Source organism: Calonectris borealis, unplaced genomic scaffold (assembly GCF_964195595.1).
Source record: "Calonectris borealis unplaced genomic scaffold, bCalBor7.hap1.2 HAP1_SCAFFOLD_74, whole genome shotgun sequence".
Classification (NCBI taxonomy): Eukaryota; Metazoa; Chordata; class Aves; order Procellariiformes; family Procellariidae; genus Calonectris; species Calonectris borealis.
Window position 1 is genome coordinate 169,758 of NW_027441476.1, and position 13,492 is coordinate 183,249.

Genomic DNA, 13,492 nt, shown 5'->3' on the forward strand with positions numbered 1-13,492 from the left:
TCTGTTTCAATGGCCGGAAGGTTTACAGGGCCATACTTGCGCCCGTCATTGATCAATTCTTGGGCGACCTCCCCCCAAGTCCACATCTTCCTATCCGGGGACCGGCGGTGCCGATCGGGTGTCAGTCCTTCTAAAGCAGCCGCAACTCTTCCGCTCTGAGGCACTGCCTGTATTTCCCCTGTAACTGTATACCCATCGGCTTTAAGGAATCGGGGAGTCCCCTCGTAAGGGGAGTCATTCGCTCAGGATCTACAGGCATCAGCATCGGGGACTCCTGCCTAGGCTCCAACTTCCGATCATACATCATCTGCAAGCAAGCTGCCTTCTGCACACTTTCCACCAACTGATCAACCGTGATTGCGAGGGGGTCCCCCCTCTCCAAGGGGTTTACACCCCCGCCCAATAGGTGCCTGCTGGGTTAAAGACCAAGGGGCGCGGTAATTCCCGGGAGTTAAAAATACTCCCGGTCCCCAATACCCCTCTGCCTCCTTTCACTTAACAAAATCTGATCCCCCCAGATAACAATACTCTCCACACCCACTCCGTCTCCGACTCCCTAGGGGTTCGGCCAAAATCCTTTTTTAACTTTGCCAACTCGGGGGCAGTAGAGGGGACCTCCTTGGTTGTAACTTAGGGGAACTGATCCTGATCATCATCATAAATATACTCGGTCTTAACCAAGGGTCGCAGCGAGAGCGGTTCCAATTTCTCTACTTTTTCTCTCGCTGCCTGCAAGTCGTTAAAAGGATAACCAGTTTCCGATCTTGGGGGTATTTCCTCGTGGGCAGTGCCCGCAAGGAGTTGCTCCTTAAGAGCAATCTGCAGATATTTCACCTGGTCTCTCTCTCCTTCAAGCTGTTCCTTTAATTCCGCCACTTGCCCCTGAAGGGACCGAACGAGGTTTTGGAGGGATTCAACAATTAGGGATTCCTCAACGCGACAACGTTCCCTCGCCTCCACAGCAGCGGCTGAACTGGCACCAAGAACAGCACAAACAATCGCTTTTCCTCTTCCAGATCTCACTCTCGCATCCTTTTGCAAAGCACTCGTCCGATCAACCACACTCTGCAAATTATATCAATTTCCCTGAGCCCAGTCCATTCCGGGCACAGAGGGTCGTGCATTATGTCTCTCCAAAAACTCAAACAAAACTTCTCTCCCCGAAGGGACAGTTTTAGTATCACTCATCTCTATACCAAGCGGGGAAGCGGTCGTCTCAGGAAGGAAGTGCACAAGTTTCGAACACCAACCCGCCCCCCTTCACCCTCCCGAAAGGTTTCACGTATTTGCAGAACGAAGCGGGGAAGCGGTCGTCTCAGGAAGGCAGCTCCTAAGTTACAAACACAGCCCCGCACCCCTCCCTTTCCTGAGAGGTCTCACGTAAAACAGTGCGGCACTCTCGGCTCGAGGGATCCTGTCAATTTAAATTCCTGATCCAATATCGGGGGAGGTTTCGATGTGATCCCAAGAGCGAGATGAAGACACAAACCAGGTCAAATGCCATATGTCCTAAACAACTTTTATTATCAAAAGTAAAAGTTAGTAGTGATACTGTATGTCCTAAATAAATTCTATTATCAAAAGGAAAAGTTAGTAGCGATACTGTATGTCCTAAACAAATCCTATTATCAAAAGTAAGAATGAGTAGTGATAGGATAGATTAGAATAAAGACAGAAATCAAGCAAGCGTTCGGGGTAGAGTTGCAAGAATAGTCACCACCATGGATCCGCGCCGTCTCAGAGTCGCCACCTTCCCAGGCAACACGGAGCCTTGCTCGGAGCGCATCCCCTGCAAACCGCAGCCCTCGGTGGCCTCGCAGCTGCTCTTATCTCTGAGCAGATCTTTTGTAGTTCTTAGGTACGCAGACAAATGTTTTGTAGTTCAGTTTCTCCCACTTTGCAGCGGCTCTGCTTAGCCAAGCAATCCTTGAGACAAACGCCAGGACTCACTGACAAACGTTTCCGTTCCTTACAGCACCTGCACCTCATGTCTTCACTGAGGGCTCCTCCTGAGCTGCTCTTCCTCTGGTGGGTCACCACCTCCATTAATGGCCCTCACCAGCCTCGGCTGGAGACCCCCACCCATACCCCATGCCCATGGTCCCAGGAGCTCCTTTAAACTCAGGCCTGGGCCTTCGACATCCATCTGTGCTTTGGTGAAGGACTGCCAGCTGGAAAGCAATGAGGGTTGGTGAGAAACGAGGGTTGGTGAGAAACGAGGGTTGGTGAGAAACAAGGGTTGGTGAGAAGTGAGGGTTGGTGAGAAACAAGGGTTGGTGAGAAACGAGGGTTGGTGAGAAGTGAGGGTTGGTGAGAAACGAGGGTTGGTGAGAAACGAGGGTTGGTGAGAAAAGCTCGTTGAGCTCATTGGCGTCACCTGCCAAATCCCACTGGACAACTGCATTTAACGCTTCCTACCAGGAATATCAGTCACCTCCCCTTGTTCACGATGATGCAGATGATGTCAGGGTGAAAATGGGGCCAAGTGGGGATTTTACTGAAATCCTGCTTGGACTTGGCCATAAAATCGAGGGCTGCGAGGAGGTGACACCTCCAAGCGTTCCTGCAGTGCCCCCGCTTTGGTAAAGAGCACCATCTGGTTGCAGCATTGTTTTATGAGATTTACTCAACTTTTGCAGACTTCGGAGACCCTCTTGTGACTTGTGCCCCCCCATGACATCAGGAGAAAGGAGGTTCCTAACGATTTGTGGGTGCAATTTGAGGACAACGGGGGGGGAAAGTTCTGCAAAACATCTATCAGCAGAGAATATCTCTGATATTTAGAATATAAATATGAAGGATATTTCCCCTTTCTGCAATGCCTTTCTTGCTTCCACAGCAGCTCCTGGTGGACACAGAGTCTTTTATGGAGTCCTGCATGGGACAGAAGCCGGCCTTTGGATGAGATGTGCCTTCCACCCAAAAGGGTTTTCCTTGGTCACTCGGAATGAGGTTTAAATGTAGGACATAAAAGAAATCTAAATTATTTATCTGATGTTTGGCTCTGCCTTTTCACACCAGAGCACCTGTCAGTCCTCGCCCCGAATATTGGCAGTGAGATGTCCCAGCCCTTGCCTGGCTCAGCCCCTGCAACCTGATTTGGTCACCAGCTGCCCCACCAAGACCCTTGAAACTCCATCAGAATTTCTGCAGTATTTCTCTGCCCTTTTCCCTACCCAGAAAATTTAACCTTTTCTTTTGAATTCCTTAGTGTGGAGGAGAAGATCCACCTCCCAGCCCGAAGGGAAAGAGCCCCATGATTGCAAAGCCATGCAAATGTATGTAAATAACACAGGAGGTCTGCTGCCACGTCAGACCCTGGAAGTGTCGCAAGGAGGTGTCCACCTCCTCTGGTTTCCCTGGCAAGGAAACTCATTGTCTGAATTTCAGACTCAGTTACACACCTTGGGATCTGCTCATCACCACTGAAGGACCAGGGAGGTTTTCAGTCTGTCCATTGGGAGTTCCACAAAATGTAAACAAAATTTCAAAATTAGGACGAAATTCGCCTTGAGGGGGTGGGAAATTGGTCATTAAGGTGCATGTGAGCGTCGGCGTCTCAGGGAAAGGACATCTCCAGAGACAGGGCTGTATCTCGGTCCCTGCGCCAGTGCCTTCCCAAGGGCAGAGGGATGTGTGTCCACCCCCATCAGCAACGCCCACCGTTGCTCTCAGTCCCCCCCCTTGCGGCGATGCATGTGTTAGGAAGGGAGGAGGAGTGGTTTGTGGTCCTAAAATCCACTTAAAATGAAAAATACAGACAGTTGGTGCCTGTTCAGAGCTGGAGTGACCAGCCCGTGCCTTGCTGTGGATTGCTCTGCAGGCAGAAATGAACAGAAAGCTGTTAAAAAAAAAAACAAAAAAAAACAAAAAAAGAGCCCCCAAAATCCCCAAAACAACAAACCTGCGCTTATGCCACAGTTATCTGTACGGATGTAAGGGATAAATATTTCTGTCTGTCACCTTTCATCTGCTAGGAAGCCCAGAACAGCGCTGGGACGCTCACGACTGCCCCGTGAGAGGCCTCCAAGTCTCTGCTTCTCAAGGGCTTCTCCAGGTGCTTCATCACCCACACGTATATTTTGTCTAAACAGGACTGCAAATACGTGAAGTGTGAAATCAAACAAAATACTTTCATTGTAAACAACCTTTTTAAAGCCACCTTTAATTGCCTTGGACAAGCGGGACTCTGAAAACAGCAGAGCAGTAAGTTGTGTTTGTCCCCAAGTGGTTTTGAGGTTGCAATTTGTCAAAAGAGGAACAAATCGAAAGGGAATCGATCCAAGACCTTCTTGGACCAGCCCCAAAGTCATCAGTGGAAGAGGCAAAGTCACGATTAGAAGACCGGTTGATGTCCCTACGGTGGGGACAACAGTTTTCTGCACCAGGTCTCAGACCGATTCACCCGCTGCTTCTCGAGGAGTTGCCCGTGTCTCCACTTCGAGGGCACCGCAGCTGCCGTCACGCTTGTTTCTGCATGATATTGAGTTTGCAGCACTAAAAGTTAAACCGAAACACTCCAGCCAAGCAAGGCCTGCCATCCCCAGGGAGTGTAAAAGACGTGAGAGCCACGGGAATGACTCATTTTCCTGGAGGAAGTACGGCTATTTTTGGAAAGCAGTGAGGAATTGTCAAACGAAAACAAGAAAAAAACCCTACTGATAACCACTCCCATGGCTGAAAGGAAACCCTGGCCAGAAACTCGCATTCCTGACGATGAAGCTTTTCCGCAGGGATTTCCGAAAGGCATTTTTTAAGTCTTTGCTTCGCAGACTAAAAATGATGGGGCTGAGGAAGGGGGTGAAGACAGTGTAGGACACATCAATGAGAGCGTTCGCTCCCGCAGCGTGGGGCGATTTGCGTTGCAGGTAGATAACGGAGGCGCAGCCGTAATGCACCACCACTACGGTGATGTGGGAGGCGCAGGTGGAGAAGGTTTTGTGCCTCCCCTCCGCTGAAGGTATCTGCAGGATGCGGCCAAGGATGAAGGCGTAGGAGAGAAGGATGAGCAGCAAGCAACCCAACAAGGCAGTCAAGCAGAAGACATTGACCACGATGGCAGCCTTCTCGCCACCAGCACAAGCCAGCTGGAGCAGGGGGGGCACATGGCAGAAGAAATGGTCGATCTGGTGGGACTGGCAGAAGGGTAACTGGAAGACGGCGCAAGTCACCAGCAGCCCCAGGAGACACCCACCCAGCCAGGAGGCAACCACCAGCTGCGTACAGACACGGGAGGTCATGAGGGTGTTGTAACGCAAGGGGTGACAGATGGCCACGTACCGGTCGTACCCCATCACCGTCAGGAGGAAAGAGTGCATGAAGCCAAACGTGAAGGAGAAATTCATTTGTGCAGCACAGCCCAGGAAAGAAATGGCTCGAGTTCCCGGCACTAACCCCGACAGCATCTTTGGGATGATGGAGAAGGTGTAAAAGAGCTCTGAGAAGGACAGGGCACCTAGGAAGAGATACATGGGCGTGTGCAGCCCGCGGTCCACCCTGATAACAACCATGATCGCTATATTTCCAGCCACGGTCACCACGTGCATGAGGAGAAATAGCACAAACAACACAACCTGGAGCTCAGGTAATTGGGAAAACCCGGTCAAAATGAACCCTCTCGGGGTGGTTTGGTTGTCCCTTTGCATTTGTGCTTTGTCTGAGAAGAGCAGAACATTTTAACGGGCAGCTTGGCCTCCCATGGAGGAAACGGCACCTACATCAGACTTAAATTCTTGCTTTCTATCTCCCATGAGAAACAAGGTGGAAATCTGCGACGAGCGAGGGAAGGCAGGCAGTCGACTCAATGTGAGTGATAAGGCCAGCTTCAACTTTATTGTAAAACCCTACACATATTTATACACTAAGTTCTACCTTATGCATACTTGTCTCACAATCATTGGCTTAGCTCTAAAAATTACATTATCATATTCCTCCTACTTTCGGTTACTGTTATGTGGTCCGGGTTCCATCCTGTTTTTCTTATACTGTACTTTCTCAAAGTTGCTTATCTGCACAGAGCAAGGTCAGCATAACTTTCTTTTCTCCCTTGTCAGCATGACTCAGAATTTTCCCACCGCGGCCTAGTCTGGCTAACTTTCTCCAACATTTCCTCCTTTTTCTTTTTGGACCACCAATACATTGTGGTTCATTTTTACAACATTATCTAAAATACAGTGATATGCTATTTTTACTATAACTATAATTGTTAATAAAATACCAAGCCAGTGCTTGCGTAGTGCCTATGTTAGGCACTAGGGAAGCAAATACATTGGCTGTGGTTGACCATAATTCTATATTGTCGTTACAATCTGCCTGCAATTGATGTATAGACCTTTTGTGTCGATTTGTCGCTACTGTAGTTATATTAAGCCAACTTTGTCGGCTAACTGTGAGCAGAGTTAATTTACCTACATAACAAGGCCCTCCAAAGGCGTTCTTTGGAATGCCAGGCCATGCTCGATCCCCACAGATCAAAAAATATCCGGGGGGAAGAGCTTTGGCCATATCATTGTTCCACAAAGAGTTACTGGTTCCCTTCATACTCCGTCCATAGGCACTGAGTGTTTTGGAAGCGTTATAATTCCCACAATATTGGCCTATTTCGAATCCTTTCGTAAAAGGTGAAACAACAGTCCAACCGGTGGTATTAACAAAAGGGTTGTTATCATCAGTGCGGCTGCTTATGCCGATCAATGACTGAAAGGTCTGGGCCTGTGCGGCAAAGCGGCTAAAGCTGCCAAACACAAAACATGTCTGAGTAGTAACATTATCAGTTGCATTTCCAGTTTTTTCTGACCCCAAAAGGTCAATTTCTTGGGGGTCCCAAGGGAGAGTGTGATTCAGGGCTCTTATTAGTTGTACCGAGCAATTTGCTACAGTAACATTTATACAATTAACTGTTACAGACGTCCAATTATCAAAATCTCTGGCAATAATTTCAGGAAAGCCTATCAGACATGTTTTAAAGGGCTCAGTTGCCGTAGCTGAACTCAGGCAAAAATCTGTCATCCCAGTTTTATTCGCCCACGCCACCCATAAGTTCGCACGGCTGGGCAACGGCATCGCTGGGATCAGTACAGACAGAGCTGCATTGATCATCATCAGCAACAGCAGCTTTGGTCCAGTGGCTTGGAATCCACTTCGGCCCTGTGGGAGTAAGTACACACATATAACCTCTACCCATATACTTCACTTCTGCTGGACCTTTCCACAGTCCGGTTGCTGGATCTCTATACATAACGAAAACTGGCTTGTCATCCTTATTTTCTTTAGGATAACCATGCACCCATGCTGGTGGCTCTTTCTGATCTGCAAAAATACATAAATGATTTAGCACAAAAAGAGTCTTAACAAGTCTTTCTTGTACATCTGAGATTTCCCTAAATTTTTGCAAATATTGTTTCAGCGTTTGATGCGCCCTTTCAATGATAGCTTGTCCCGTGGGTGAGTGCGGAATACCAGCAGTATGTCGCACTCCCCATGTTTGGAAAAAACGTTTCACTTTGGCGCTTGTGTATGCAGGGCCATTGTCAGTTTTTATCGTTTGTGGCACTCCCATAACTGCAAAACAACTAGTCAAATGTCGCATTACGTGGAGTGCTCGTTCTCCTGTTTGTGCCGTGGCCCATATAAATTTGCTATAGGTGTCAATCGTAACATGTATATATCTCAGTCTGCCAAAGTCAGCAACGTGAGTCACATCCACTTGCCACAATTCTCTGGCCTCGAGTCCCCTGGGATTCACGCCGATTCCGAGACCAGGCCCATGGTGGCTACACGTAGGACAGGCCCGCACAATCCCCTGTAAAATGTCCATAAAATATCCATAAATGTACACAAAATGTCCACTGCATTCATTTAGTCCATGACTTTGGGCTCCATCTGTTATGGTGGTCACTCAGGTCAGCAGAGGTGGTGCGTTGCGTGGAGTTACTGGGCACCAAAGTTGGCTCAGGTCGGGTCACTGCTGCACTTGCGCTGCTCCTTGTAAAGTTTGTCCTCCGTTGGTTCAGGTGGTTCCTGCTGCTTGGGCATGGGCTTATCCACAGTCACAGACGCCTCGGGGTGTCCTGTCCCGCATGGACTCAGACACAGGTCACAGTCCCTTTGATTCGAGTTCACGCTGCAGTTCCAGCCTGTCCAGCACAGCAGCACAGAAGCAGCAGCGATGCCCTGGCCATCTGCCGGCCCAGGCGCATCCCTATTGCTGTTATCAGAACGTTCCCAGGCACAGCACAGTAAGACGATCAGCAGTGCAGCAGTACAGCAAGCAGCGAGAGCAAAAAAGCAGCCACTAACGAGCACAAGACTCTAATACACATTAAGGCAAGCAAGCCCCATGGCAAGCACAAGAGCCTGCGAATTAATAGCTAAACAGCAGTAACAGCTATAAATTCAATCTAGCACATTCCAATCAAACGTGTCGTTATCTTGAATTGTAGTCTTTGGTTGCATTCCGGTAAATATCCATTCTAATACTCTCACAGTCTCCCCCTTTTTCTTTTTGCACTGCGTGAGTGCACCAATAAAATGTGTGGGGCCGTGCAAAACGGTTAAGTCCACAGGTAAGTCAGGGTCAATACGATCCACTGCTCGGTCAACGATGTGGGTACTGAGTTTTTGAATCACAATCAATAAGTCCTCGTAATATAAAAAGTCCTTGGAGACCACTGGATGATCGCCCCAACAACAACGCTCCATGAGATTGTCCATTGATAACTATGGGCCCTTTAATTCCTGTAGCAATTTTTCGCGGCCGGTCGTCAATTAGCGTGACATCTACTGCTGTTGCCAGATCCAGTCCGAGGCTCCCCCTGGTTGCTGGTCGAAGTTGGGTTGCTGGTCGAAGCTGGGCAATGGCGTCTGGTATCTCTGCACTGTCGTTTGGTTGGGGGCTGCCGTTGGCCTGAAGGTGACCGGAGCCGCGATTGGTGTCGGCGCGCTGCGGCTCTTGGCGCTCGGTTTCCCGTTTCCCGAATGCCGGCAGACCGTAGTATTATGATTATTCATTTGACAGTTCTGGCAGCTCCCGACATTGTCGACGCAGATGTCCTGGGTAGCCACATCGGAAGCACTTATACTCTCGTCGGCCAGTCGTCTTACTTTGGTGGGCATCCGGAGGCTTCAGTGGGGCAAGAGCTGCAAACGCCTGTCCCTGCGCCTTGACTAATTTTTCCCCTAGTTCTCTGGTTGTTTCAACTAACATGGCTTGAGCTCCTACAGGAACTCTACTCATTCGCTCTAACATGACTTCTATGGTGGCGTCTAAGGGTAAGGTGACAAGGATGCCCTTCATATAAGTATTACAATTCTCTAATACACACTGTCTCAGCAAAGGTCCTTTCATAAAATCTGCCATATCTGCGTGGTCAATAGCGTCTGTGACTCTGTCTACAAAAGATGCAAAAGGCTCCTCTCTTCCTTGTTTAATTGACATATATGAGGGAGGAGCTGGTGTAGTTTTAACTTTCTGCAAGGCTTCTCGTGCTAATTTCATAGATTCTAACAACACGTCTGGGCCAGTTTGCATCTGCATTTCTACAGAGGCAAAAGGACCTATACCCATTAGTTGTTCTACAGTTACTCCAGCTAAACGATCATTTGGGGCTCGGGGCGAGTGCGCAGATATTTCACAGAGTCTTTGCCAGTGAGCTTGCCAAAGTAATTGTTGTGATTGCTTCAAAATAAGCCTCATTATGTTCTTAATATCTTCTGGACATAGCATTCCGCTACCCCAGATATAGTTTAGCATTTGCCTTGCAGGCTCACTATGCACTCCCGATTCATTAACCGTGTTTCGCAATTGATTTAATATTTTCCAATCTAGGGCCTGATGCACCCCAGTCATAGCCCCCACGTTATCTACCTGGTAGATTACCGGGAAGGCTTGAGGGCTAATTTGATCTAATAAATCAAAATCTTTTTGCTCAACAGCTTCTTGTGCTATTTTGTCCCAACCAACCCGCACTAAACGCGGCTGTTGATAAGCTTGGGACGGGGGGGGGGGGATGGGGGGGTGGGGGGGGTGGGGGGGATGGGGGTGGGGGGGTGGGGGGGGTGAGGGGTGGGGGGGTGGGGGGGGTGAGGCCTTTAGAAGACTTTCAGCTTGAGCAGTCTCCTGTCTGCTACCGTCTACCCTCTCATTTTCACTTGGACTGTCCCTCTCCCCCTCCCTTTCCCCCGGCGGTGCGGAGGGACAAGCCCTTTCTGTCGGTGGATCAGGAGGGGGACGAGAGGGTCGGCGAACAACGGGAACAGGAATTCCCGAAGGCGGAGGTGAAAAGTAGTCACCCCCTGCTGTGAGACATCCAGCGGCAGGATCGGACTGCTCAAGCCGATCGGAGGCGGCTGTAGCTATTCGCCTTTCAGTTTTATATCTTTTTATACAATTAATAACATCTCTCCAAGATTTCATTAATTTTCTTGCTGATTTATCATCATCAATTACTAGATCCCACAAACAATCTCCATAAGAACGCCACTCGTCTACTTCAAACATACTTTCAGGGTCTTTAAAAAACCCTTTCGCTTTCCCTAACGCAATTAACCCAGCCAGGTCTTTTAATTGGCTTACTCCCCGCTCTTCTAAAAAGCATTTTAAAATATCGAAGGCTACCTCTACTTCCATTGCGCGCTTCTCCTGACCCTCTTAATTATCCGGTCGTTTGCAGCCTTTTCCCACGGGTAGCCTTCTATCGGACGGCGAACCCCTTCTTAATTTTCCTGGGTTCAAGCACGGATCAGGCACGCCGCGACAGCGTCTACTGATCTTCTGCTCCCTGGTCGCTGCTACCAGTGCTTCTCCGATCTCGCTGTCCGGTGGAAAACAGGGATGGGGGGTCCCTGTTCGGGCGCCACTTGCGACGAGCGAGGGAAGGCAGGCAGTCGACTCAATGTGAGTGATAAGGCCAGCTTCAACTTTATTGTAAAACCCTACACATATTTATACACTAAGTTCTACCTTATGCATACTTGTCTCACAATCATTGGCTTAGCTCTAAAAATTACATTATCATATTCCTCCTACTTTCGGTTACTGCTACGTGGTCCGGGTTCCATCCTGTTTTTCTTATACTGTACTTTCTCAAAGTTGCTTATCTGCACAGAGCAAGGTCAGCATAACTTTCTTTTCTCCCTTGTCAGCATGACTCAGAATTTTCCCACCACGGCCTAGTCTGGCTAACTTTCTCCAACAGAAATCGATCTGCACGTCTGAGCTCTACCAAACCTCTTCTTTGCCCAGCAATATCTCACGTACCTTCAGAGTTTCTGTCCTGGCACAGCTGAGAAGACCTCGGTAACGTCACTGATTTACATTAAACTGAGTCCTGGCCCATGCTGACCCTCAATGGCCAAGCCAGGAACAGCAGACAATCATCGAATTGTTTAGGTGGGAAAAGACCCTTAAGATCACCGAGTCCAACCGTAAACCTAACACTGCCAAGTCCACCACTAAACCAGGTCCCTAAGCGCCACCTCTACAGGTCTTTTAAATACCTCCGTGGTCACCTTTAGCCCAACCCCCGGTGTCTCCGTGACGGTTGGCACCAGGACTTTGCAGCTAACAGAGATACTCCAATACCTCTGCGAGGACCAACCCTGAGAGCAGGGGGGGCTGCTTTACGTCGGCAGAAGAGGAGCCTGGCGAGCTGCAGCCTGGTGGGAGGACCGATGTGGGGATGTTCCCCTCTTAAGGCTGGATTTCCCTGGGGACACTCGATCCTGCGTCAAGCACGCAGCATCTTCTCCTTCTCCACTGCTTGAGGGGCTGTGCCCCGGTAGCTGGGGGGGTGCGCTGGGTCCCCCGTGCGCGGTCACCGACTGCAACTGGAAAGAAGAAGACAGAAGAGCAGGAAGGGCGTTAGGTCCTCGGCAGGGTCAGGGGACGCAGCGGCGAGAAGGTTGGGTTCATCGCTGCCGGCTGCAGACCCCATCAGCCTCTCCGCGCTCCCCCTGCTCTCACCTGGGATCTGCACCCACCGTAGCTGCTCCTGGGGCTTTCTGGAGGCGGGTAGACACCCTGCTGCTTCTGCACCGGGATGAACTTGGATCCTTCACCCCATCAGCAGATCTGGGCAAGGGGTGGGACAACGCCGGGGAAGAGCAGCACGGTCAGCAGTCCCTAGGAGAGTCAACAGAGCTACCTCTTAAGGGGATGTCTCACGTAACTCTGGATGCCCACCACTTCTCTCCTTCTAGAGGGGAATGGGCATTTCTCGCAGGAACTTGTCCAATCGCCTCAGTCACTCACCTTCAGAGGGGGCGGCTCACGCTGCTCCGGGGGTCCTCATGCTCCGGGAGGTCCAGCCTGAGGGTGTCTCTAGGCATGGGGGATGCTGGAAATTAGAGGAGGTGCAGTTTGATGGCCTTGGAACTGTAGGAATTCCTTAATACCTTTAAAACTGTTTTTTCCGGCTGCTGCTGTCAACCCCCAGGCTTCGGGGAGGAGAAGCTGTTCCCCAACCTTCAGCAGGACTCGGCCACCCAGCCCGATGGCAGGTGACGAGCACTCGCCCTGCCAGGAAGGACGGACACACCAGGCAACAGCCTGATCAGCCCCGCCGTGATCCCGACTGCCTTTTCCCTCGGTGTCCGGCCACCAACGTGGCTCGTACAGAGGGACTTAAATAGCGTGCGGGCATGGGGGCAGGCGTGGGCGCTGGGTTGAGTGCCGTCACCCAAGGTCAGATGACGCCGGGCTCTTCCAGAGGTCCCCGGTGGCAGCAGGGGCTGAAGATCTCGTGCTCCCTTGGCGCAGAAGCGTAGGGACCTGTAGGAGCTCAGCCTGGCACCGGAGCTCAGAGAACCAGCCTGGGGGGAGGCGGAGACACGGCTCCCTGCCAGAGGTGAAACGTCTCACGTGGGGTCAGGCCAACAGGGATCCCGGTGCTTCTCCAGGCTTGGCGACGTGCGGCTCCGTCTGCTCGCCGTGAAGAGGATTAAACATCTGCACGGGGTCTGGAGGTGACGCTGTCCCCCGAGGAGAAGCATTGCTGCAGCTCCTGCGGACAGGACTGCCTCGGTTTTCTGGAAGACCTCAAGGGTTGAGACCTTTTAGCTCGAAAAATCCATGGTTTTGTGCAAAGAGTGGAAGGGAGGGGGGTGCGCACGCAGCTCCTGGCACAACGTCACCTTCCACGCACGCCGGGGACAACCAGCTCTCCTCCAGGACCGCACTCGTATGGCCCAGGCGGGAGGTGCCACCTCCCAGCCCTTGCCATCGTCACACAGAGCACAGGGTCTCCTGGGGTGGCACCGGACCTCTCCGTGGGGCTGAGATGGTTTAATGTTGCGTTTTAAGGTTAATTCTGAAAAATGCAATGATGGACCCAAAACCACGAGGGGGTTGGCTGGGCTACCCAGGTCTCCAGTGGAAACCCATGGCCTCTTGTGTTTCCTTCTCAGGGTGTCAGGCCAGGACTCACCTCTAACTCCACAAGTCCTCTGTGGAGGTATCTCCACCTGAGCTGGTTCCTCAGATCTTCAGAGAGCT

General features: G+C 50.6%; 1 protein-coding gene and 1 long non-coding RNA gene across 3 annotated transcripts; both read right to left on the minus strand.

Annotated features, from left to right (window-relative positions):
- Positions 1 to 2,124: 2,124 nt before the first annotated feature.
- LOC142076616 (uncharacterized) lies at positions 2,125 to 12,314 on the minus strand. Of its 2 annotated transcripts, XR_012671221.1 has the most exons (4): positions 12,251 to 12,314; positions 11,963 to 12,121; positions 11,582 to 11,826; positions 2,125 to 2,171 (listed from the first exon to the last, which is right to left on the minus strand). It is a non-coding gene; the product is annotated as an uncharacterized LOC142076616 (long non-coding RNA). The 2 variants fall into 2 exon arrangements; XR_012671220.1 differs by having other exon boundaries at positions 11,582 to 12,121.
- On the minus strand, positions 3,354 to 5,742 carry LOC142076615 (olfactory receptor 10H2-like). The gene is made up of 2 exons (XM_075138902.1): positions 3,964 to 5,742; positions 3,354 to 3,817 (listed from the first exon to the last, which is right to left on the minus strand). The coding sequence occupies exon 1, from the start codon at positions 5,643 to 5,645 to the stop codon at positions 4,656 to 4,658; it is 990 nt and encodes a 329-aa protein (XP_074995003.1). The 5' UTR covers positions 5,646 to 5,742; the 3' UTR covers positions 3,354 to 3,817; positions 3,964 to 4,655.
- Positions 12,315 to 13,492: the final 1,178 nt, after the last annotated feature.

Coding starts and splice junctions, on each gene's coding strand:
- LOC142076615 (XM_075138902.1), bottom strand. CDS start 5,645: ATGCAAAGGGACAACCAAACCACCCCGAGAGGGTTCATTTTGACCGGG.